The sequence below is a fragment of the Trichomycterus rosablanca genome, chromosome 21, assembly GCF_030014385.1.
Source record: "Trichomycterus rosablanca isolate fTriRos1 chromosome 21, fTriRos1.hap1, whole genome shotgun sequence".
Taxonomy (NCBI): domain Eukaryota; kingdom Metazoa; phylum Chordata; class Actinopteri; order Siluriformes; family Trichomycteridae; genus Trichomycterus; species Trichomycterus rosablanca.
The window spans coordinates 22,280,195-22,306,091 of NC_086008.1; the positions used below are offsets into that span (position 1 = coordinate 22,280,195).

A 25,897-nucleotide genomic window follows, 5' to 3' on the forward strand; every position below is an offset into this window, starting at 1 on the left:
AAAATAAACAGCTTCCTGTTACATAAAGCACCCTGTATGTTTTTTTTTTTTTTTTACACAGTTGAATCTGGTACTGATGTTAAAACGTAAGTAAATCCTTACGTTTAAGAGCTTCCTCACATTACATGATCACTACAGCTGATTTAGGGCAGTGATAGCTCAGTGGTTGAGGTACTGGACTAGTAAACAGAAGGTTGCCGTTCAAGCCCCGCCACCACCAAGTTGCCACTGTTGGGTCCCTGAGCAAACTAAGGCCCTTAACCCTCAATTGCTTATCGTGTAAGTCGCTTTGGATCTGCTAAATGCTGAAAATGTAAATGTGAACATACTGAAAAAAGCTTTTAGAGACTGTAATTGTTTAATAGTAAAAAACCATCACAAAATAACATTATAACATGATAATCACACTGCAAGATTTCATTTCCATGATCTGATTAATAAAGAAAAGCAGTATTTGTATTTATAGTTCCTTTATGAGTACATAAAGTGCACAAACAGAACTGCTGGTATGCATTATAATACAATGGGTTCTACATTCAGTTTAATACATGTGATCCCTGGACAATACAAATCTCTGAGTAAGAATGAAAAGTATCTCATTATGACACCATCACTAATAATTTTAATAGTAAAACCTTGTTTTCTGTGGAAAAAAGAAACAGTGCAGCACCAAAGTCACCAAAACACCATTAAATACAAAACCATCAGCAGCATTATCACCAGTAACAGTTCCCCAGTAATCCCATTTTAAACCAGTAACAGTTTCACCGGCAAGATTCCCAAACTCTGATCATTTTGATTTAATGGAACATCATGTAGATTACAGTAAAGTTCTTCAGAAGAAAAGGAAAGATCTGCAGACGTGAGGATGTGTGAGAGAGTTCTTCATCTCCGACTCCTCGTTCCTCCTCTGTACAAGATCTCATTTCTAAATTCCTTCCTCACCTCCATCTGCACCTCCGTCCTACACAGGAGACACAAAGAGAAACGATGAGCAGCTGAAGTCACATTTAATGTGAGCAGAGGATTTTCTGCTGGAGATTCAGAAACACAAACTGATGTTTGGTTACCAGTCAGAGTTTTTCTTCACTTAAGACGAGGTGCTGGAGGTATCAGAGTTTAAGGGGGAGCTGCTGAATCTGGAAGCTGTAACACAGTAAGAATTTAAAGTAATAAACATTACAACCAAAACATTTTTTAAATTAAAACCACTCAGTGTTTGTCTGGTTTAATTACTAAAATACAATAAACTTTTGGCTATAATGAGAACTGTGGATGATCTACTGCTAAATAAATCTGATATTTAATTTACAAAATTACTCTGTAGAGCAAAACTGACCCAGTTTGTAAGTAAATCTGTACATGTGTGTAATAAACTCTATTTCCCTCAGTCCTCTCTTACCAGACTTCATCTTCTTCTTCCAGATCAGAACTCCAGCAGCAACAACAACAGAAACACCAGCAACAACAGCCAAGACTATACCAACGATCGCTCCAGCACCAAGAGATCCTTCACCTACATCTACAGAACCTGAACCAGAACAGAAGCTCTATTAGAAGCTCTAATCACACTTTCACAATAGAAATGTGGAGATTCTACAGGAACGTGGTTCTCCTACCTGAAGCTGGCAGCACTAAGTCCTTCTCCTGGCTGCTGTGCTGAACCACACAGGTGTATCTGTGTTTCTGTTGATCCTCAGGTGAGACTCTCAGAACGGCTCTCTTCTGGAAGGTTCCATCTGGGTTGGGTACTGTTGCTCTGATCTCCACGTCCTCAAGCAGTTCTTCTCCGTCCTTCTCCCAGAATATCATCAGTCCTCTGGGGAAGTAACCTGTAGCGTGACACACCAGCTCTGAAGAATTGGAGCGCTTGTGGAACATGGACACCTCAGGACGATCTGCAGAGACACAGAAGGACACAGGACAGAGTGCAGGACTGAGCTTGTACAGTTAATAATATTTAAACACTTGTAGAAACTATTGTAACTGATGAATAATGATCATGTGTAGGACTGAAATGATTCGACTCAGATGTTCCACATCGTTTTATCAGTAAGTTGTTGTTAAAATGCTCTGATCACTGTTTTCTTTGCATTGCTTTTTCCCCTCCACTTTAGTCATTTCCAGTGCCCCATGCCTATTCCTGCAGCACATGCACCACACTTACACTGGGTGAGGCTCCACTGACACATGAAGCCACTGTCCACATATTCTCTCTGACCAGCATACAACCAAGTTCTCAAAAAAAGAGTAAAGAAACAAAACCCACAACAAGCCAGGACGGAAATGCATAAGCAGCGTCCCACTGCGCCAACTAGCACAGCTAGTGCCCAGCATGGGTCCATATATGGGGCCACCTCCTCTGTACCAGCTTGCTCACTCAGGGCAGTTTGACCATAAGATTGCCAAGGTATGGATCTAGCCCAGCATCAGTGTTCCAAGAAAAAAATGCTGGCAAATTTCTGAGGAATAAATTGTGATAAAAAAACCCACTTCCATCTGGTGGCCCCACGCTTGGATTCATGATGTCCCCAAACTGCACCAGTTGGTGGGTTTAGGTGGGTTTCCTTTCTTTTGAACAGCACTTTCAAACATGACATGATTGGTTATTATATTTTGTTCATTTTGCTCTTCCTAAACAATGTAATTACAATTCTGTAATGATTAATATGTGAATAAAAATCACTTTCTAGTGCAAAATTACAAACATGAGAAATAAAAAGTGTGTGTTCTAAATAATTCATGCAGATACATTTTGCACAATCTGATCAAGAAGAAAAGTTATTTACAATAAAAGTCATTAAATTAAAGTGAGTGGATTAAAATTAACAGTGATTGATGTGAACACTATCAGAGTGGATGGATAACTAATGAATGATGGATAGATGGATATTGATGATAAAGTAATACAGTATTGATGAAGAATGTAGTTACAGTAACGGAGAAGATCAAACACGTTACCTTTCCTCTCCAGAGAATCTCTGCCATATGATAATAACGTCTTTAACCAAGAAATACACTCTATCTCCAGGTAGCTCTTTGTATAATTAGCATAACCTGAAGATTCCCAATCATGTTTAGTATTTATAGCCAGCTCATTTAATGCAGTGTAGGTTCCAGTTTTCAGATCAAAGCTGAGGAAATCTTCTCCATCATAACCATGCTCCTCGTATCCTCTAATAGTGTCATCATCATCAAACTCACAGCCGTACATCACCTGCTTTACATGAACTCCTGCAGATACACACACACCAACACAGATATTAGTGTTATGGATCACCTGAGCGTCTTCTTTTACACTCTCCATTTAAACATCACACTACATTTTCATCTCCATTTTCTCCTAACAGTCACAAACACTGTATGATCAAAAGTATGTGGACACCTGACCATGAGCCCTGTTTCAACTATAACAGCCTCCACTCTACTTGGAAAGGTAAGATTTTGGAATGTGTCTGTGAGACTTATTTGTGATTATTTATTTGTGAGATCAGGCCCTGATGTTACACAAGAAGGCCTGACTCACAAATAATGTTTCAATTAATCTCAAAAGCGTTCAGTAGAGGTAGAGTCAGAGCTCTGTTCTGGGTACTGGAGTTCCTCCACACTAAACTCATCAAACCAAAGCAGGTCTTTATAGAGCTCACTGTGTGCACATCCCGGTGGTTCAATTAATTAAGCAAAAAGCAGGAAACAACCTGGACAGGTCACCAGTTCATTGCAGGATATGTTTATTGTAATATAATTGATTTTAAAGAACACACTTGTTAGCAGTGGGTGTGACTGAAACACCTTAACTTAATAAATAGGTGGGGTGTCCACAAACTTTTGGTAATGTAGTGAATTTTAAAAAAATTAGGAAGAGGATTTGATGACCCAATTAGCTTTACAATCATTAGCATGTCTGACAGTGGGCAGAGCGTCTGATCTAATAGTGGGCAGAGATTCTGTACTGAATAACTAGACTGAAGTAAGTAGCTGTTCAGTGACGAATATCAGGGCTCTCAAGTTTTCAAGTTTGCTTGGAGTGAGATGGTGGTGGTGGGGGGGGGGGGGGGGGGGGGGGGGCAGTGGTCATTGTCTCTTCACTTTACACTAAATTCTGTAATATTAAATAAATTGTTTTAGCTATGCCTTTCTAAACAAACAAACAAAAAACCCAGACAAATTAAATCAATAAAAACAAACGGGCCCCTTGAACAATGGTGATTACTCTGTTCCTCTGTGTGTGTTTGTGTTTATGAGTGATGTTGTGTGTTGTAAGTGTTTGTGGCAGATTTTGATGCCTTGATGACCGATATTGGGGGCTCCCATTTAAAGCACTGTGGTTCAATGTCAGCCATTTTCATGGTCATGATGGATGATGAGTTCCATCAAGAGCTCCGGGTTTTGGTTTTATTAAGCCCCACCATGGAAAAAACCCTCGGAAATCTGCTCATACCAGTCACCTTTGAAAAAAATGAACCAAGGAAGCCTAATTACACTCCTACATATTTTTATTGTATATTTTGCAGTTATTAAGTTGCTCATGTCAATGGGTGTGTGATGAGTATAGGTCTTATACAAAGTGACTGTTACAGAGAAGGGTGTGAGGTTAAATCCCATCAGGCTGATGGAGGTTCCTCCTCTTTTAGCTCTACAAACTAAACTGGTGTTTAAGCTTCAGACTGGAGTTTGTACATGTTGATGTTGAAGTGGTGTCCACATATTTCTGCTGTTAGTGAGAGAAAGTGTTAGTGAGAGCTGTAGAAATAAATCTGAAAGTTAATAGATGTAGAAATGTGTTGAGGATTAGAAGATGTGAATTTTTTTTTTTTTACCTTTAGTCTGATTGAAGAGCTCCATCAGTGTAAGGACATCAACTTTGAAGATCTCCTCAACATCCTGCAGAATCTCAGTGTTTCTCTTCCAGTAATCTGGATCATCAGCATCAATCTCCTTAATCCACTCTGTCCTTGGAATCAGCTGCCTCAGGTTGCTGTCATAGTAGTCAGTCTGCTCTCCATCCACAAAATTGAAAGCAGTGAATTCTGGGAAATTGATTCCTGGTGTGACTACAGTGTGTAAGACATGTAGTGAGTGTGTTCCTGTAAAAAGTAAAAACATTTAAATTATTCTGTGTTAGCACTAATCCAAAAGCATTCTTTTTCTGTTTACATGTATGGCACTTGGTACATGCTTTTTTCACTTTTTAAATATAATGTAAGCAACTGGGGGATAAGGGCCTTGCTCAGGGGCCCAACATCAGCAGTGGTGGGGCTTAAATTTGTAACCTTATAATCAATACTCCTATACAATAACCATTAATTTATTACTGTCATTATCAGACCTGTTTTATGGTCAAAAGTATGTGGACAACTGACCATGAGCTTTTTCGACTTTAGATTTCAAAACCATACAAATTAATATGGAGTTGCTTTAGTGTGTCTGTGGGCATTTGTGCAAGTTTAGTCAAACGAGCATTTTTTAAGGTCCGGTACTGATGTTGAACTATAGTCCTGACTCTGTGACTGAGTGACTAAGGTACTAAGTGACAACAATGAATGCTTGTTGCTCTGAGCTTGGTGCCCTGTTTTTTTTGTTTGTTTGTTTGTTTGTTTTTTTTGCCATGAGTGTGGCTCCAAATCCACTGCGATCCTGATCAGGACTAAACAACAGTATATGAACGTATTACTGCATCCTACTGTTCCTCCTGACTCACCTTTAATAAGGAGCCTCTGCTCTGTGCTGACAGCAGGGGGCGTCATGTTCACCTGAAACCCAACATCACCTACATACTGGTTCACCCAGGAGGCTGCAACACACACACACACACACACACACACACACACACACACACATCACTTTATTGTGACACTTAAAAAATGAACAATCTGAGAGTTGTAGAACTACAATTGGACAGAAAATGAATGATATGATGAATGATAGAAATAAGGACGGGTGGTGGGGGGTCAAAGTCTCACCATTTTCAGGATGAATGCTGTTATTAGGTGAGATCCTCATACCCATTTTAGGATGTGCTACAGAAAACACAAAAAACACACATTCATATTAATCATCAAATAAATCCTGTACCTATACAAGTGAGTGATACAGCAGAAGTACACACAGTGGACAAAAAAACTGAAATGCCACACACATGGGATTTGAAGTTTGAAGTAAATAAAAATTGTTTAATTGATTAGAATTGCCAGCATGATATAAAAGAGCTCTGATAATCAACACTTTGCTACACTATAGGTCCAAAACACTTTTTGGTTTGGAGAAAACTGTTAGCCTGTGCAAAGACTGAGATCAATAAAGACATGGTGTGAAGACTTGGATGTGGAGAATTTACAGTGGCCTGTCCAGAACAATGAATCCAACCCCAATAAACAACTTTGCCATTTGCCAGCCAGAGCTTTTTGTTCAACATCAGAGCAGAATGGGTACAAATTCTCACAGACACACTCTAAAATCTTGTGGAAAGCTTCCCCAAAAGAGTGGGCACTGTTACAGTCAGAAGGGTGATGGTGATTGTTGGCTAAATTTAAATAAATTACAATAGGATGTCTTATAAATTTACAGTCAGATATTTTTTTACCTGTGTTGGTGTGTAAAAAAGTCTTTTTATTAGCATTTCAACTACTGCTAAGTTTTTAATTATTTTTAATTACTACCACTTTTGCAGCTTTATAAATTAAATGTAAGTTCCCAACATTAACTTACGGGGTCCAAACCATGTTCTACTGTACATAATAAAATATTAGAAGTCAACGTTAGCAAGTTAAGTTAGGCCATCATTTGTAAACAATATGAAAAGTAAATAATAAAAAAAAACATTTACACCTTTTAATCATCTAGGGTTATTCCTGGTGGATTCCTGGCTTCAATATCTGAACATGTTTGTTAGGAACTGGAGCCAGGACTTTGCATCCAACATCCGTATCTGACCTCACAATTTCTATTTATACTGGATGGGCAAATACCTGCAGACACACTCCAAAATCTTGTTAAAATGTACTGGTAAATTCACACATTACACATTTACCAGATCATCTACAAACATCAAGTGACTCTCTGATTCCAAATCAGCTTTTAAATTTTTTACTTAATCTGATTAAACCTTATGTTCACTTTGATTTATATAATATTTTACTGTGTAATACTGTGTAATATATTATAGCTGGTAGATCAGATTCTCTCAGAAACCAGCATGTTTATGTTTTATTTGCACTGTGTAATGAAATAAAATCTTAATGAAAAGCTTGATTATTACAACCAAGATTTTTTTATCGTACTTATTTATTATGTATTTATTTTCAAACATCAGAACTTTAATAAACACAAATGAAAATAAACTCACCTGCTGATGAGAGATGAAGAGAAAATGTGAGGAACAGCAGAATTTTTATTATAGCGCTGCTGTGCTCCATCTCAGAACAAAGTTTATGTATTTCTAGATGTAATATTTCAGTAAAAGTTAATAATGTGGAGAAGAAACTTTTGTGCTCTTGTCGTGTTTCTGTCAGCAGGACTGATTTACCTGTTACCAGAACAATGTTTTATATAGAAATAATTTGAACCAATCAGAATTTAGGATTTATTGCGTCACTAGTTGTGGGGCAGAACTGCAGTGTACCGGACGTGAAAGTCACAGATGATGGAGGAGAACGAATTTTAATATATTATGTTGACTATCAGATTTATTTTACATAGAAAATTTGCCAGGAATAAAATATTTATATGTTTAATTAGTTGACTAAGATTATTAACAAAACAAACACGATCATTCTCTCTGATACACAACACTACCACCATCATCCTCCTCTCCCCAAAATAGATTTGGTTACGTGAACTCTTAAAAAAAATTTAAAAATACATGAAGCAAAAAAAGGCTACATATAAAAACAGTTCTAAAACCTGGTGTTCATTTAGCCACAATAACTGGGGAAAAAAACATGACTAGAGGAATGTCCTGTGATGGACTGGCGCCCCGTCCAGGGTGTTACTGTGTGCCTTGTGCCCATTGAATAGCTGGGAAAGGCTCCAGCACCCCAACTTACCCCACGACCCTAACTGGATAAGCGGTTAAGAAAGTGAGTGAGGGCGTGACTTACATTTTAATGTTTAGTATCGGCCTGTTAAACAGTGCAAGTTTGATGGTTCAGACACTTTTTGGAAAGTAAAATGCCTGAATTACACACAGTTAGAAAGATTCTGATCTCAGGTGAGATTTGTGTACTTTAATCTTTATTGTTCATCACTGTTATACAATAACTCACCTTGTCTGGTGTAAAATCTCAGGCTGGTTGGCACTGTGTAGATGATAAACATGTTTGAGTGCCAGTGCTACACAAAAAAAAGAAGTTTGATCTGTTTCAATGATTATCTATAGCTGCTAGAATATACACTCGTACACAAAAGTTTGCACACCCCTGGTCAAACTGTGTTTTACTGATTTTTAAGTTAAAAAATGAATAAACAAGCTACAGAAACAAACGTGCACTATTTTCCACAATTACTGTGTAGATACAATATTAATTAAATTCAATCGTGATATGTACAGTAAGTACATTTGTACGAGAAAGAACTCATTCTCTGGGTTTCCTTCTCAGGTATTTAAGAACCAGGGGCTTTAAATTGACTCACCGTGACCCTGACCAGGATGAAGTTATTGATTGTTGGACCTTGGCATTAAAAAATTTTAGAATCCCTGATTGAATCTTTCCATGTCTGCAGGACAGAAGTTACAGATTGTGGTAAATCTTCATGTGAGTGAGTGATTGGGTCAGTGTTTATCCAGGATGTATTTGCACTTTGTGTCGCCGAGTTGCGGACCATACCTACTGGGACCTTGATCAAGATAAAACAAACAATGTTGGGTTTTTTTAATATTGATTTCTCAAGATCTGAAAAAGGGTTAAAGTAAGAACATTTTATTTATTAGTATCAACTCAAGAATTGTGATGAAGGTGATGTCTGAGGTATGTTAGAAAGATGCTCCTGAAATGGTTAAATCCTGGCCGGAAATTCTGTTGTAGGCTCTCCTTTTCAACCTGGAATCTGCGGATAAAAATTGCGGATTTATTTACCCAACCAGGAAGTTACTAAAACAGGGAAAATAAAACACTGGGTGATAATCAAAGGTGAAATCAAAATAAGAACTAATGAAAGACAAAAATGTTGTGTTGCAGGAAGTGCCATTAAAAAATAGTAACTGGAGCATCAAATTCACAAAAGCTTTTGAAACAGCAAACAGGGTGTGTTTATTGCTTTATAAAAAAAAGACCTTCAAACCCACAGAAAGACAAAGAACACTGTGTGAGAACCGATCCCTGCAGCAGATAACCATGAACCATACAGCCAGTTGTAATGGATCTGGTAGACAAATTCTCAGCAGACCTCAACACCAATAAAACTCCTTTGGGATGAATTGGAACATTAATTGCGAGCCAGGCCGTCTCGACTGACACCACTGCCTGATCTCAGAAATGCTTGTGAATTCGGAATATGATGTTTAATTTATAATGCTCATGGTGATGTGTCCACATACTTTTGGTCATATAGTGTATAAGCCTTCTGTATATTAATAAATGTGTGCAACTGCTTTATAACCAGTTCTTGAGGTTTTGGTGTAATTAGTGGAACGTTGTGTGGTTTGTTTGAGTAAATGAGTGAGGTGTGGAGGATCAGACGAGGTCATTAAAATGATTGTGCTGACTGTAGATGCGTCAAACCAACTGTTTGTTTGATACATTCCAGGATTCGGTAGGTGTGTGGCTTTTTGGCACTGGGATGGTAAACCATACCAAACCTGTTTGCGTGCCAGCGTCGTGTGGAAAGTCCCTCGGTTTCCAAAACACAGAAACACTTTTGGGTGGTTCAGATGGTGACCAGGTTGTTCTGGTGTGGGTGATAATTAACTACCTACAGAGCTCCAGACCCCAAACCGGATCATCTGAAGTGTGTCCTGCCGTAAATATAAGGACGTCAGTGTTCCAGAAGAAGCTCAGCATGGAAAACACAAATAAACCGTGTTAATATACAGTAAATGTCATGTCTGGTAGTATAATGTGTGATGGGTGGGGTGTGGTTTTGCTTGAAGGGGGAGAAGAACTGCTTGAGGACGTGGAGATCAGAGAGACTGTACCCAACCCGGATGGAACTTTCCAGAGGAGAGCCGTTCTGAGAGTCTCACGTGAGGAGCTGAAGGAACATGAATACACCTGTGTGGTTCAGCACAGCAGCCTGGAGAAGGACTTAGTGCTGCCAGTTCCAGGTAGGAGAACCACGTTCCTGTAGAATCTCCACATTTCTATTGTGAAAGTGTAATTAGAGCTTCTAATAGAGCTTCTGTTCTGGTTCAGGTTCTGTAGATCAAGATGAAGGATCTCTTGGTGCTGGAGCGATCGCTGGTATAGTCTTGGCTGTTGTTGCTGGTGTTGCTGTTTTTGTTGCTGGAGTTCTGATCTGGAAGAAGAAGATGAAGCCTGGTTAGGAAGGACTGATGGCTTTCAGTCTTTGAACCAGGAAAATACAGTGGTTTTATAAAATGAATAAATGATTTGGTTGTAATGTTTATTTCTCTGAACTTGTTTTACAGCCACTAGAACCCGCAGCTCCTCCTTCACCTCTGGAAGCACCAACTCCAACACTTCTCAAGTTTCCTCTTCATCAGAGTGATCACAGTCCTGCTGTGCAGGAAATTTCTATTGTGAAACTGTTATTGGTGTAATATAGGGTTAGTAGGGTATTGTTACTGGTGATAATGCTTTGCTGTTTTGTATTTAATGGTGTTTATGTGACACTGACTGTGCTGTTTTTTTTAAAACAAGGTTTTATGATCAGGATTAATAATTACATTTACATTTTCAGCATTTAGCAGACGATAATGCTGACGTTATAAAACGATAATGATCGTTTCATAACGAGACACTTTTCATTCTTACTCAGATGTCTACTGTTCAGAGATCACATGTATTAAAGTGAACTTTGTATAATAATGCATACCAGCAGTTCTGTTTGTGCACTTTTTGTATTCATTAAGGAACTATATTAAATTAATAAATGAATAAAACACTACCTGTTCCTTTATTAATCAGATCAAGGAAGTAAAATCAGTGTGGATTTGGTACAAGTGGACGTGCAAATATCCACCTCCATAATTACTGTATATAAAGTTATTTCTGTTATTCTGGCCACATGATTTGTTGGTGTTTATCCACTTTTTATTTTAGCAACAATATTGTTCTACCTTGGTCAAACTTCAATTTTATTCTTGCATGTGCTTTACTTCACTGCAGGCATCCAGTAGTGGGTTTCAGTGGGTTTAGTGGGTTCAGTCTGGCACTTTTTACAAACTGCTTAATGCAGAACGCTGTTGTGGTCGGATTAAGCAGACATGTTTGATCATGAAGTGGAGAGCTTTGCTACAGTTCCTTGTGTATGGGAGAGGATGATGATGGTGTGTTATGTACATATATAATGTAAAATACATATTTTATCTTAAAAAATATTTTCTAATGACGTTTATTTAGTTTTTTAACCTAATTCTACATATTTTTAAAGATTTCTAACATTTCCTTTATTTAATTGGTCTTCGTCATAACTTGGCAACCAATGACGCAATAACTATTCTAAATTCTGATTGGTCTAAACACTTTATTGTACTTAATGAGAGCAGATCTTGCAGTTCTTGTTTTTATAAGGAGTGGAGAAAGATCGCTCGAGTTTCCTTGTCCATTATACACAAATAAAACTTTAGATTATTCGAGATTATTCATTTTAAAGGCTGTTTGTATATTTTGGTTTGATTGTGATGTGAGAGATGTGTTTTAGTGCTTTAGTGAAAGTTGTGATTTTTCTCACTTTTTTTCCTCATCGTTCAGCAGGTGAGTTTATTTTTATCTGTGTTTAATAAAGTTCTAATGTTTGAGATTAAAGGTATTAATGACCAAATGTTCATTCATGAGGCTGTAAATAAGTGATTCAGCAAATAAAAAAATCTACGTAATAAATGTAAAAGTAATAAACACAGAAGTAAATACAAGTATATTTAGAAAATGTATGAATGCATTTATTTATATACGTAGTTTATTATTAGCTATGTATTGTCTGTTAGTATTATTTATTGCATTGTTTAATTGTATTTAAATTATTTGTTTACTTGTCTTTATAATGCGTGACTTGTTAATCACTCACGTCACAGTGTTTCTCTATTCTCATTGGTCAGAGACCTGCACTAACAGAGAAATGTTTACTGTATTGTATTTAAAGTTTTTTATACAACAGCTTACTGAAACCTTGATCCTACAGCTGAGCAGATTTAAACAAAATTTAAGGGTCTGGTGTCTGTGTGTCTCCTTCATGATGAAATTTGCATTTACGTGGGTAAATTAATGCTGAATTAGTCGCCGTCGTCTGATTCTCCTTTTATAATGCACTAAACATTTTTAATATGAGACCGATCTGGACTGCAGGCAGGCTGGTCAAGCACACGCACTCTGTCTATGAAGCCTCACGGTTGTATCACGTGCAGAATGGACAACCAACAGTTACCTTGGCAATGTGCTTTCAAATCTTCATAACCAGACTAACACCTGACTTGAGAGCATTTATTCAGGCACAAAATAATAATTTTGTTTCCATTTCGATAAAAAACTTATAAGTTCAATTTGCAAAATCTTAGTTTACACCACACTATCAATAATAAATTGTCACTTAGACAAAAAGGAGCTGGAGAGTCTAGATGACCCACAAAACTTTTGGGTCCCATTACATATTAACATAATTCAGGTGGGCTATCAACACACCCGAATCCTTGATGATTCAGATGAACGTTATCAAATCAGTTTCATCTCTAACACCAAAATGAAGAGTCACTTCTACCGATATTTACATTATAATTGTGGCAATGTAGACTGGTTCAATCACTGACTGGAATTGATGGGGTGGAGCATCGTTTAACTGAATTCTGATCTGATTGCACTTAATTATCTGACATTAATAAAACATGTCTGATTAAAAAAATATTTTTTTCTTTTCATTTGATCTGTGTTAATAAATAATTAAAAAGACATTTTACTTTTACAGGTACTGACTCCATGCAGTTCTTTGTCACTGCAGTCAGAGAAGTTAGTTTTCCAGAATTCACTATTAATGGTTTCCTGGATGAAGAGCAGATTTTGTACTATGACAGCATCATGAGGGAGCTGATCCCAAAGAAGGAGTGGATGAAGAAGGTTGATGCTGATGCTCCAGGATTTTGGAGCACATACACACAGACTGCTCAGGGTATTCAGGCGGACTTTAAAAACCGTATGGGTATAATAATGCAGCTCGCTAACAGCACTGCTTCTAACGGTGAGGCGATTAATCCAGAACAACGTCCCTGTTCTCACATTCACATCTTCTAATACTCAACACATTTCTACATCTATTAAGTTTATTTTTATCTGTGTTTAATAAAGTTCTAATGTTTGAGATTAAAGGTATTAATGACCAAATGTTCATTCATGAGGCTGTAAATAAGTGATTCAGTAAATAAAAAAATCTACGTAATAAATGTAAAAGTAATAAACACAGAAGTAAATACAAGTATATTTAGAAAATGTATGAATGCATTTATTTATATACGTAGTTTATTATTAGCTATGTATTGTCTGTTAGTATTATTTATTGCATTGTTTAATTGTATTTAAATTATTTGTTTACTTGTCTTTATAATGCGTGACTTGTTAATCACTCACGTCACAGTGTTTCTCTATTCTCATTGGTCAGAGACCTGCACTAACAGAGAAATGTTTACTGTATTGTATTTAAAGTTTTTTATACAACAGCTTACTGAAACCTTGATCCTACAGCTGAGCAGATTTAAACAAAATTTAAGGGTCTGGTGTCTGTGTGTCTCCTTCATGATGAAATTTGCATTTACGTGGGTAAATTAATGCTGAATTACATCTATTAACCTTCAGATTTATTTCTACAGCTTTCACTAATACTTTCTCTCAGTGGTACCTTTGCAGAGGTAAAAGAGGAATGAACAATCTAAAATATGTAATAAGTAATAAGCCTTAAGTAATAAGGCTGTTATCATGTAAAATAATAGAAACTTAAAAATAACTTAGAAATCTAAAAATTGTAATAGTTGAAAAGCGAACTATGTGATTCAGATCTTTTATTTATACAAAAGAGACACATTCATGAAATTCAAGAAATTCATGCACCAAAAGTATGTAGACACCACATCTTTAGGTGTTTTAGTCACATCCATAATAATAATAATAATAAAAAATAAAAAAATCATTTATGTTCCAGACTTGCGGTAGTGGGTGGACTTGTCCTTCAGTTCTACTGCTCCCAAACTCTGGAAACTCTCCTACAATCTGTTGGTGACAGATATCCAGTATTTTATATACTGTATTTTATATACTTCTCCTTACTGTTAACTATTCTTCCTACTCTTAGGTCTTTTTCCCCTCTTCCCCTCCCCTGTTTTGCTTTTGATGTACAGCATTCTTGGGTGAAATGCACTACAACATTGGAGAGAGTCCTTCTACACTCTTCTACACACAGTCACAAATATAATTAATAACAGTGACCCCATCACACTAATATGTGTGTTTGTGTGTGTGTGTGTGTGTGTGTGTGTGTGTGTCTGCCTGCAGGAGTTCACACATATCAGAACATATTCAGCTGTGAGCTTGATGATGATGGAACTACTAGGGGACAATACAAGTATGCTTATGATGGAGAAGATTTCATCAGTCTGGATTTGAAAACAGTCACCTTCACTGCAACTAATCCTAAAGCTGTTGGTACCAAACAAGACTGGGAATCTAGAGGTTTAGCTAGTCTCTTCAAGAGCTACCTGGAGAAGGACTGCATCAAGTGGTTAAAGAATTTTGTATCGTATGGCAGGGAGACTCTAGAGAGGAAAGGTAATGTGTTTGTTCTTGTCCTCTATTCATTCATCCATCACCCATTCTGATCCTGTACACATGACTGTTTTACACTTAATCCATTACAGTAACATTAATTCATGTTTCTTGCTTTCTGGCTCCTACTGTCTGATTGAGGTTCCAGCACATTTGGTGGAGGAATACAGAGAGTGTAGTGTGTTCCTCTATATGTTTTTTGATTCACATGTCAGAAGAGTCATGTATTAGCCTGTGGCCCTCCTTGCTTAGTACAAGTGTGATAGATTGATGAAAAAAATTGGAAATGACTAAAATGAAGAGAAAAAAGAGTGCATATGATTATTATTCATTTAATACAACAGTTTGTACAAGTGTCTATTTTTGACTCTACTATAATTTTACTGCAGATCCTCCTGAGGTGTCAGTGTTCCACGAGCACCTCCCTTCTCCAGAGGTGGTGTGTCACGCTACAGGTTTCTTCCCCAGTGGACTGGTGATGTTCTGGCAGAAGGACGGAGAGGAACTGCATGAGGACGTGGAGATCAGAGAGACTCTACCAAACCAGGATGGAACCTTCCAGAAGAGAGCTGTTCTGAGAGTCTCACCTGAGGAGCTGAAGGAACATGAATACACCTGTGTGGTTCAGCACAGCAGCCTGGAGAAGGACTTAGTGCTGCCAGTTCCAGGTAGGAGAACCACGTTCCTGTACAATCTCCACATTTCTATTGTGAAAGTGTGATTAGAGCTTCTAATAGAGCTTCTGTTCTGGTTCAGATGGAGGATCTCTTGGTGCTGGAGCGATTGTTGGTATAGTCTTGGCTGTTTTTGCTGGTGTTGCTCTTGTTGTTGCTGTTGGAGTTCTGATCTGGAAGAAGAAGAAGCCTAGTAAGTGAGATTATTACACACATTTACAGATGTATCAGTGATCTGATATTGAAAGTGCTGTGATGTGATTGTGGGTCAGTTTTGTTCTAAATACAGAATCATTTTGGGGATACAATAGCCAAATGTTCATCATATTTCATTCTGTCTTCAAACCAAACACTGAGTGGTTTTGAGAATGAATAAATGATTTGGTTGTAATGTTTATTTCACTGAACTTGTGTTACAGCTGTTAGAACCCGCAGCTCCTCCTTCATCTCTACAAGCACCAACTCCAACACTTCTGAAGTTTCCTCTTCATCAGAGTGATCACAGTCCTGCTGGTGGAGATGATTCTGTGTTTAGGTGGAGGAACATTTTATTGTGAAACTGTTACTGGTGTACAATTATGAATGATTATTGAGGGGTTTAACTGGTGTAAAATGGGAGTACTGGGGATTGTTATTGGTGATAATGCTGTGACACTGTGCTTTTCTACAGAAAACAAGTTTTTATCTTTATGAATAGTAGTGATGGTGTCAAAGCAAGAGTTTTAGTTTATATTCAGAGATTTTTTTATGTTCAGCGACCACATGTATTAAACTGATTACAGACCCCGCATTAAAGTAATCATACCAGTAGTTCTGTTTGTGCACTTTATGTGTTCAGTAAGGAACCATGAATAAAACACTACCTGTTCCTTTATTAATCAGTGTAAATTAGTACAAATAGATGTGCAAATATTCACCTCCATATTTACTGTATATAAGATTAAACACCCACAGTTAAGCTGTGTATAGCACTGTGATCATGGGATCATGTTATGATGTGATGGTTCTTTACTATTAAACAATTACAGTCCCTAAAAGATTTTTCAATAAAACACTATATCAGCTGTAATGATCGTGTGATGTGAGGAAGCTCTTTAACATTTAAACATCAGTAACAGATTCAACTGTATAGAAAGAACAAATGTACAGGGTGCTTTATGTAACAGGAAGTTGTTTATTTTCTAAGAAACTGAAAGTGTTCATGTGTTTCTGAAGCTTGAACACTTTGAACTTTCACACCATGCTGCCACTTGCACCTAAAAAGTGTCGACCAGCTCAGACGTTTTTCCTTTTTCTACTGGTGTGGAAGTAGAGAGAAAGAGAGATGGTTCTGTCTGATGGTTCTGTCGGATCAGTTGGACTGCAGGTGAATAATTTGATGAAGGTGATGAAGAGTAAAGGTTAAAGCACACAGATCTCACCTGAGATCAGATTCTTCCCCCTCTGCATTAAACAGAAACAGAAATCTGAAGCGTTTCATTTCACATCATGTGTTCATCTGATCCTTCATCTGTGTTCATCTGATCCTTCACACTACATTTATTTCTATCACTTTCTACACCAGCAAAGCTGAACAGTTCTCACAGTCTCTACTTTCCTGAAGCTCTTTTGCTGTACACTGGATTTCTGACTTTATTTAGTGTTAATTATTATTTGATAATCATTACATGTTTTCTAGGCTAGAATGATTGAAGTAGAGCCTGTGGTGCCTCTAACCTAGTCACTCATTCATATAGTTTCATTTTTATGCTCTTTTTCATGTTTGGACTGTGGTGGATCTGGTTTCCCAGTATCACTGGGCACAATGCAGTAACACACCCAACAGGACATTAATCCTCCTGTGGGGTTTCTGCCATCTTTTCTTCTCAGATTTATCCACTGTACCCCATTGAATCTTGGATCTTTGTTGAGATTGTGGATGTTTTGTGTCTTTTGTTTGTTACGTGGATTTTGTTATCCTGGCCACAAGATGTATGTGTTTATCCACTTTTATTAATTTGGTTAGACATCCTGCACTTGGGTTCATTTTATATTCTTGCATGTGCTGAGCTTTGCAACATAACTTTCCCATTATACAAAACATTAAGGAACTCATTATTACTGGTTGGAGTAAACACAGACAGATTAGCTTTGTAAATGTTGTAACCAGGGCCGGCGCTAGGGGGGGGGCTGAGGGGGGCATTGCCCCCCCAAATTGTGTCTTTGCCCCCCCAAGCACAATGCAAGCAACGGCTATTTTTAAAAACATGACTATCAACATGCCCCCTCATTAGGTTTTACTGCCCCCCCAAGCAAAGCAGTCCAGAACCGGGGCTGGTTGTAACTGTGTATGGGAGAGGATGATAATGTGTTCTGTGTATAATTTATGTGGCCTGTATCACCTTAGGGAAACAGTGATAGTAAACCCGACAACGCCACTCCCTGGTTATAAAGGGTGGGAGACCCCACTTAAACAATAACAGGAAGGAAATCTTCCCCACTGGTTCAATAAATCATGATATACATGCCACACACAGCTGATGTCCCAATACATGTTTATTAAAGAAGAAAGTCACACCAATAAAATCACTACGTGAAATTTCTTTGGAACAAGTAGGAAAACTCCAAGATCTCTTTTAGCCCGCACAATGTTATAAAAAATAAGCCGGTGGTGCTTCACGGAAAGGGGGATGGCTGCTGCCCTCTACATAAAAGACATAAGAAAAGCCAATCACAATCAGGATTATCACTGCAAAGGATTTACCCCACAATCACGTGTATACATTTAACCAAATTATATATCAAAGTGAAATACAAATCTTCAACACCCACCACACAATCACCGATAAAATTTGGCAGGAACCACTGACCAACCTGTCCGCAAGCCACCACCGTTCACAAATCAGCTTACTATGTGGGCTTCAAAAAGAAAGAAGAAAACATACACAGATTGCATGACATTCGACAGTTAACATAATCATAGATTTAACTGCACTGGGGAAGTTCAGCAGTCATCAAGCACCCTCCTTGCATCTGCACACTCAAAGAACTAAAACCTATTATAGAAGGAGATATTGCACATTACTCTATAAGTCTTAAGCACCAATACGTATTGCACAATCCCACATCACAATCATTTCATAACAACTGGGTTTGACAGAAATATGGACCCACAAGAATAAAAGAAAAAAATAAAATATGAAAATGAAACAGACGAAAAAAAAAACAGTTGATACACCAGTCTCTGCTCTAGTATCATCAATCCCTCCCTCTGTACCAGCTACTTCAACTCCATGAGTGGGAGAGCTTCCTCCATCATCAGCCTCGGTAGTTTGCAGCACTGCACCCAACATCTCTAGTGCACCTGTAGCCAGGGCTGGACTGGGAACAAAATTCAGCCCTGGACTTTTTTCTTGACCAGCCCACTACAAGCACATCGCGCCACACATATCACCCCCTAATCAAATGTTAGATGATTGATATTAATAGTTTTCATCTTACCACTAAAGTTAATAACTCACTATAATAAAAATGAAAATAATAAAAAAATAACTACAAACAAATATACAGTGTATCACAAAAGTGAGTACACCCCTCACATTTCTGCAGATATTTAAGTATATCTTTTCATGGGACAACACTGACAAAATGACACTGACACAATGAAAAGTAGTCTGTGTGCAGCTTATATAACAGTGTAAATTTATTCTTCCCTCAAAATAACTCAATATACAGCCATTAATGTCTAAACCACCGGCAACAAAAGTGAGTACACCCCTAAGAGTCTACACCCCTAAATGTCCAAATTGAGCACTGCTTGTCATTTTCCCTCCAAAATGTCATGTGATTTGTTAGTGTTACTAGGTCTCAGGTGTGCATAGGGAGCAGGTGTGTTCAATTTAGTAGTACAGCTCTCACACTCTCTCATACTGGTCACTGAAAGTTCCAACATGGCACCTCATGGCAAAGAACTCTCTGAGGATCTTAAAAGACGAATTGTTGCGCTACATGAAGATGGCCAAGGCTACAAGAAGATTGCCAACACCCTGAAACTGAGCTGCAGCACAGTGGCCAAGATCATCCAGCGTTTTAAAAGAGCAGGGTCCACTCAGAAAAGACCTCGCGTTGGTCGTCCAAAGAAGCTGAGTGCACGTGCTCAGCGTCACATCCAACTGCTGTCTTTGAAAGATAGGTGCAGGAGTGCTGTCAGCATTGCTGCAGAGATTGAAAAGGTGGGGGGTCAGCCTGTCAGTGCTCAGACCATACGCCGCACACTACAACAAATTGGTCTGCATGGCTGTCACCCCAGAAGGAAGCCTCTTCTGAAGTCTCTACACAAGAAAGCCCGCAAACAGTTTGCTGAAGACATGTCAACTAAGGACATGGATTACTGGAACCATGTCCTATGGTTTGATGAGACCAAGATTAATTTGTTTGGTTCAGATGGTCTCAAGCATGTGTGGCGGCAATCAGGTGAGGAGTACAAAGATAAGTGTGTCATGCCTACAGTCAAGCATGGTGGTGGGAATGCCATGGTCTGGGGCTGCATGAGTGCAGCAGGTGTTGGGGAGTTACATTTCATTGAGGGACACATGAACTCCAATATGTACTGTGAAATACTGAAGCAGAGCATGATCCCCTCCCTCCGGAAACTGGGTCGCAGGGCAGTGTTCCAGCATGATAATGACCCCAAACACACCTCTAAGACGACCACTGCTTTATTGAAGAGGCTGAGGGTAAAGGTGATGGACTGGCCAAGCATGTCTCCAGACCTAAACCCAATAGAACATCTTTGGGGCATCCTCAAACGGAAGGTGGAGGAGCGCAAAGTCTCGAATATCCGCCAGCTCCGTGATGTCGTCATGGAGGAGTGGAAAAGCATTCCAGTGGCAACCTGTGAAGCTCTGGTAAACTCCATGCCCAGGAGAGTTAAGGCAGTTCTGGGAAATAATGGTGGCCACACAAAATATTGACACTTCAGGAACTTTCACTAAGGGGTGTACTCACTTTTGTTGCCGGTGGTTTAGACATTAATGGCTGTATATTGAGTTATTTTGAGGGAAGAATAAATTTACACTGTTATATAAGCTGCACACAGACTACTTTTCATTGTGTCAAAGTGTCATTTTGTCAGTGTTGTCCCATGAAAAGATATACTTAAATATCTGCAGAAATGTGAGGGGTGTACTCACTTTTGTGATACACTGTATATATTTCCAACACTTTCCTTTGGGATTAATAGTTCTATCCATCTATCACACACATTAAAATTTACAATTTCTTAAATGGTTCTATTGGATTTCCCCATCCTGTCTCATTAAACCGCAAGAAATAAAATTAAACCTTTCTTTCATTAAACCACTAAACACTGGTAAATATGCTTTTTTCGCACTTTTATTCAAACGTGATTCACGTTTGTTTCAAATTAGTGCATTGCTCAGCACTTTAGGAGCAGTCACATTATCATGCTATTCTGCAGGTCAGAGCTACGATTTACAATTCTATGTAATCGAAAAAAAATGCACAGCCACTACTAGGCTTACAGGACTGTTTGCGTATGGGACTCATAACGCTAAACAAAGAGGTTCACCAGCTCAACACCTCTGACAGCTCTGATTTCACAAACAAAATCTTTGAGGATTATGCAGATTTTTTTAAAGACGATGTAGGCAAACTTCCTGTCACATACTCAATGAAAATAGACCCCACAGTGCAGCCAGTCGTCCGACCAGCAAGACGCATTCCATTAGCCATGCAAGACAAGGTCAAAGTAGAGCTACAGAGAATGACAGATCTAGGAGTCATAACTCCTGTATCAGAACCTAGCGAATGGGTTTCATCAATGGTAGCGACGCATAAGAAGAACACTGACCATATTCAAATTTGCATAGATCCTAGAGATCTTCATGTGGCCCTGAAAAGACCACATCACCCAATGCGTACTGTTGAAGAAGTTGCAGCCCAAATGTCAAATTGTGTTCTTTTCTCTGTGCTAGATGCAAAAAGTTCCTTCTGGCAAATATAGCTAGACCACAAATCATCACTGCTCACCACATTCAGTACCCCCTTTGGCCGATTAAGGTTCCTCAAAATGCCATTTGGAATAAACTCAGCCAGTGAAGTATTCCAGCGATCAATGGAACAAATTTTTGCAGGATATCCATGCACAGTCATTGTAGATGATATCTTGGTTGGAGGTAAAAATGAGCAGGAACATGATGAAAACTTGAAAAAGGTTCTTGATCGTGCCAGACAAGTCAATCTGAGACTGAATCAGCTCAAATGCAAATTTAAGCTCAAAGAAGTGAGTTATGTAGGCCACATATTCAGTAGTATTGGTCTGCAGGCTGACCCTTCCAAAACAAAAGCGATCAGTGAGATGCCAGTACCAACAAATGTCACTGCACTCCAGAGATTTCTTGGGATGACAAACTACCTTGGTAAATTCATTCAAAACTTCAGCAAAATATCTGCTCCACTACGCCATTTGACACATAAGAACTGTGAATGGTGTTGGCTGAAACAGCACCAAGATGCATTCGATACACTGAAGAAGTGCATATCAAGCCCACCTGTCCTATCATATTACAGTGTTGATAAGCCAGTCACATTGACCTGTGATTCATCACAATATGGTCTTGGAGCAGCATGCTTACAGGAAGGCAAACCAATAGCCTATGCCTCACGCACGCTAACAGAACCAGAAATGCGCTATGCGCAGATTGAAAAGGAGTTACTTGCTGTTGTGTTTGCTTGCAGTAAGTTCAACGATTACATCTTTGGCAAGTCAGTCACCATTGAAACAGACCATCAGCCTTTGGTGACGATATTAAAAAAGCCAATTCACACCGCTCCTGCACGACTCCAACGTATGATGTTACGACTACAAAAGTACAACTTTAACTTGGTGTATAAGAAAGGCAAACAAATGTACATAGCTGACACGCTATCGCGAGCACCAAGCCCTTCCACACTGCAACACCCAAGTGAGGAAAACACCTTTGAGGTCATGAACATTTGTGATATCTCCTCATCCTGTCTGGAAGAACTTAAACAGCACACTGCAAAAGATGCTACACTACAGTTGCTGAGCGACATCATCAGGCGAGGATGGCCAAGCAGAATGCACAGTGTACCACCCACAATTCAACCATTCTACCCCTACAGACATGAGTTGATCGTGGATGAAGAAATTGTGAGAAAAGGCCACAAGGCAGTGATACCACAATCATTACAGACTGAGTACATGAAGATTGTACACAGAGGACACCCAGGAACCGACTCAACAAAGCGTAGAGCTAGAGGTATAATCTTTTGGCCCACCATGACCAAAGACATTGAGGATCAAACTCAGTCATGCTCAGTCTGTAACAGTACCAAACCACATCAGCAGAAAGAACCACTACAGCTACACAAGATCCCAGACTTGCCGTGGTCAACTGTAGCAGCTGACATCTTTGAATGGAACAGCCAGCATTATTTAGTGCTCACTGACTCCTACTCAGGATGGTTTGAAGTTGACTTTCTCCGTGACTTAACCTCAGCAACAGTCATTGGAAAACTGAAAAGACATTTTTCTGTCCATGGATCACCACACATCTTTATTTCGGACAATGTAAAACAATTCACAAGTCACCAATTCAAAGTCTTTGCTGCAACTTGGGATTTCGTGCATAAAACTAGCAGCCCAGAATATCCACAATCCAATGGCTTGGCAGAGCGAGCTGTTCGCAGTGCAAAACAACTGTTGGAGAAGTCCAAACGAGATGGCACTGATGCTTACCTCAACTTGTTAAATCTCAGGAACGTGCCTCGTGACTCCATGCTAGGCTCTCCAGCACAAAGGCTTTTATCCAGACAAACCCGCACAACACTACCTATCCACAGATCCCTATTTGTACCATCTTCACTCTCAACCAGCCAAATTCATGCACAACTCCAGAAAACACGACTTTGTCAAAAGAGAAGCTATGATAAGTCTAGCAGACCACTAAATCCAATGCTTCCAGGACAAGTAGTGAGAATGCAAACTCCACAAGGTTATCATCATATGGGAATTGTAAAGGACATTTGCAGTGAACCAAGGTCATACACTGTTCTATCAGAAGGAAAGGTTTATAGAAGGAACCGCAAACACCTCTTGCCTGTAAATGAACCACTCCAAGTACAGCATGATGAAGAGAACCTGCAACCTGAAGGACAAACTATGAGGTTGATAGAACATACCCCAACTACAAGTGACAAACCACCTCAAACAACTCCAGCACGACTGTCAATTGAAAAGCCCATTAGTCCTAGTCCTTACAAAACACGCTCAGGACGCACTGTTCGTCCCAATCCCAAGTATTTGGACTAGACGTTTAGAACTTTGAGCAACACAGTTATTTAGTTTAAAAGACACTTATTTTTTTACGTGCTATATTTTGTTTGAGAACAAATCAAGACATTTAGTAATGTCAAAACTTTTATATCCACCCTGTTGCTCTAGAACAGACCTGGGCATTGTACGGCCCGCGGGCCACATCCGGCCCGCGAGACATCTCCAACCGGCCCGCATGAGGTTCGAGGCAACTAAAAATTAGATGTAAATAAATGTACATCAAACATGCAGTATAACAGGATTGATTTTGATGGGAGCGCTGTGTCTTTAAATATCCGTAAATTTCGTTTTCGTGTGCGCGAGTGTATCAGCTTCACTGTAATGCGAACAGAACTGAGTGTGATTGACGGTGGAGTTTTTAACAAGACATGAACTTCCGAAGTATTTATTTACTGAAGTTAGATGTAAAGCTGTTTAACGATCACAATTTAGGCTCTAAATCGCTGTTGCGGTACTAAACAGAGAAATACAACAATATGAACGATGCAGAGCGTCACACCTGAAGCTTCACTATCTAAACTGCAAAAGCAACAAGCACTGTTTATAAAGTTGAACACATCCAGAACTGAAGCAGTCAGCACCAGCTTTGTGATTTTAAAAAGAATATCCAACAATAACAAAGGACTGAAAAACAAATGTGGTAATTAGACTCCAAACAAAATAGTTTAAAAATCTGCACATTTGTTCACATTAGTTTTTTTGCTTTTTATTTGTTTAAAAAGTAAAATAATGTTGATGTTTTTTCTCTGCCTACTTCTAATTTTCTGATTGTAACATCTAAACATTAACAGCTTATTAGAACTGCACAATTGACTGCTTCTCATAAAGAGTGGGCAGTTGTAGCCTAGTGCTTAAGGTACTGGACTAGTAAATACAAGGTCGCTGGTTCAAGCCCCTCCACTGCCAGGTTGCTGCTTTTGGGCCCTTGAGCAAGGCCCTTAACCCTCAATTGCTCAGACTGTATAGTGTAACTGTAATGTAAGTCGCTTTGGATAAAGACGTCAACGCTAAATGCTGAAAATGTAATGTAAATGTAAATAAAGAGATAAAATTAATATTGAGCAGAATTAAGTTCACCTTATTGGTCCTACCCTCCACAACAGTCCCAGTTTCTTATGTGGCCCCTTGGAAAATTTAATTGCCCACCCCTGCTCTAGAATATGTTTAACTGCCAGTTTTAGTACATAACTTTACTTTGTAAAAACAAGTTCTACAGATGCTGTATGTAAATTGCAACAACTTTTCTATGTCTTCAAAATGCAACTCATTATTGCTAAACTAGTTCTGTTATGTTAAGTACTAGGCTAGGAAAAGGGGATGTAGAGCAACTGTCTATTTATATATTTTGCTAGACAAGTGCACTTGGAAGTGTGTGCCCTTATTCCCTTCTCTGCGTATGTGATTGGAACTCACCCGGCTCACTCACATGTTCTGCATATCTGCAAGCTGATGTTGCAAATAATAAATCAGTTTTGTTGTAGTTAAAACGGAGTCCTTTCATGATTCACAGCACTCGACAGTTAGGAAGTACCCTAAGTAGGGCATAGGCGACATTTGAGATGGGCCCACAGTCTCTCCTTAAACGGCGTTACTAACGAAGCAGAGTCACTGAACGCTAACTTTTCCTTTTCTGCTCTTTGGCTAGGCTGTAGTTCCTCACTGCCAAACAGGCTGTCCAGTTTCCTGCACTTTTCTGCATCTGCTTGCAGCTTTTTCTGTTTTTTATCACGGGCTTTTTCTGCACCTCCTTTACGCTTTTTCGACCCTTTCTCTATCTCGCACTCATTCATAGTTTTTGTACCGGTGGTTGTGATTACGGTTTATCCTGGGGGAGGGACATTTCTGTGATTGGCCAATGGACATGCAGTGAGGATACTGTGGTGGGCCAATGCACACTTCAGGATTATTATTCAGGAATATTAAAACAGAATTTATTTTTCACTCTC

General features: G+C 38.8%; 2 protein-coding genes across 2 annotated transcripts; one reads left to right on the forward strand and one right to left on the reverse strand.

Moving 5' to 3' along the window:
• Positions 1-380: 380 nt before the first annotated feature.
• On the reverse strand, positions 381-7,415 carry LOC134335275 (BOLA class I histocompatibility antigen, alpha chain BL3-7-like). Its single transcript, XM_063017787.1, has 7 exons — positions 7,346-7,415; positions 4,821-5,087; positions 2,962-3,234; positions 1,620-1,898; positions 1,403-1,531; positions 1,071-1,146; positions 381-964 (listed from the first exon to the last, which is right to left on the reverse strand). The coding sequence occupies exons 1-6, from the start codon at positions 7,413-7,415 to the stop codon at positions 1,091-1,093; spliced, it is 1,074 nt and encodes a 357-aa protein (XP_062873857.1). The 3' UTR covers positions 381-964; positions 1,071-1,090.
• Positions 7,416-11,809: 4,394 nt separating this feature from the next.
• LOC134335762 (BOLA class I histocompatibility antigen, alpha chain BL3-7-like) lies at positions 11,810-16,661 on the forward strand. Its single transcript, XM_063018355.1, has 6 exons — positions 11,810-11,873; positions 13,075-13,344; positions 14,649-14,921; positions 15,308-15,586; positions 15,675-15,785; positions 16,012-16,661. Exons 1-6 carry the CDS (start codon positions 11,810-11,812, stop codon positions 16,089-16,091), a joined length of 1,077 nt encoding a protein of 358 aa, XP_062874425.1. The 3' UTR covers positions 16,092-16,661.
• Positions 16,662-25,897: the final 9,236 nt, after the last annotated feature.

Coding starts and splice junctions, on each gene's coding strand:
- LOC134335275 (XM_063017787.1), bottom strand. CDS start 7,415: ATGGAGCACAGCAGCGCTATAATAAAAATTCTGCTGTTCCTCACATTT. Junction 5,088..7,345: donor TCTTCATCTCTCATCAGCAG/GTGAGTTTATTT, acceptor TACTTTTTACAG/GAACACACTCACTACATGTC. Junction 1,147..1,402: donor GAAGAAGAAGATGAAGTCTG/GTAAGAGAGGAC, acceptor ACTGTGTTACAG/CTTCCAGATTCAGCAGCTCC.
- LOC134335762 (XM_063018355.1), top strand. CDS start 11,810: ATGTGTTTTAGTGCTTTAGTGAAAGTTGTGATTTTTCTCACTTTTTTT. Junction 15,587..15,674: donor CTTAGTGCTGCCAGTTCCAG/GTAGGAGAACCA, acceptor GTTCTGGTTCAG/ATGGAGGATCTCTTGGTGCT. Junction 15,786..16,011: donor CTGGAAGAAGAAGAAGCCTA/GTAAGTGAGATT, acceptor CTTGTGTTACAG/CTGTTAGAACCCGCAGCTCC.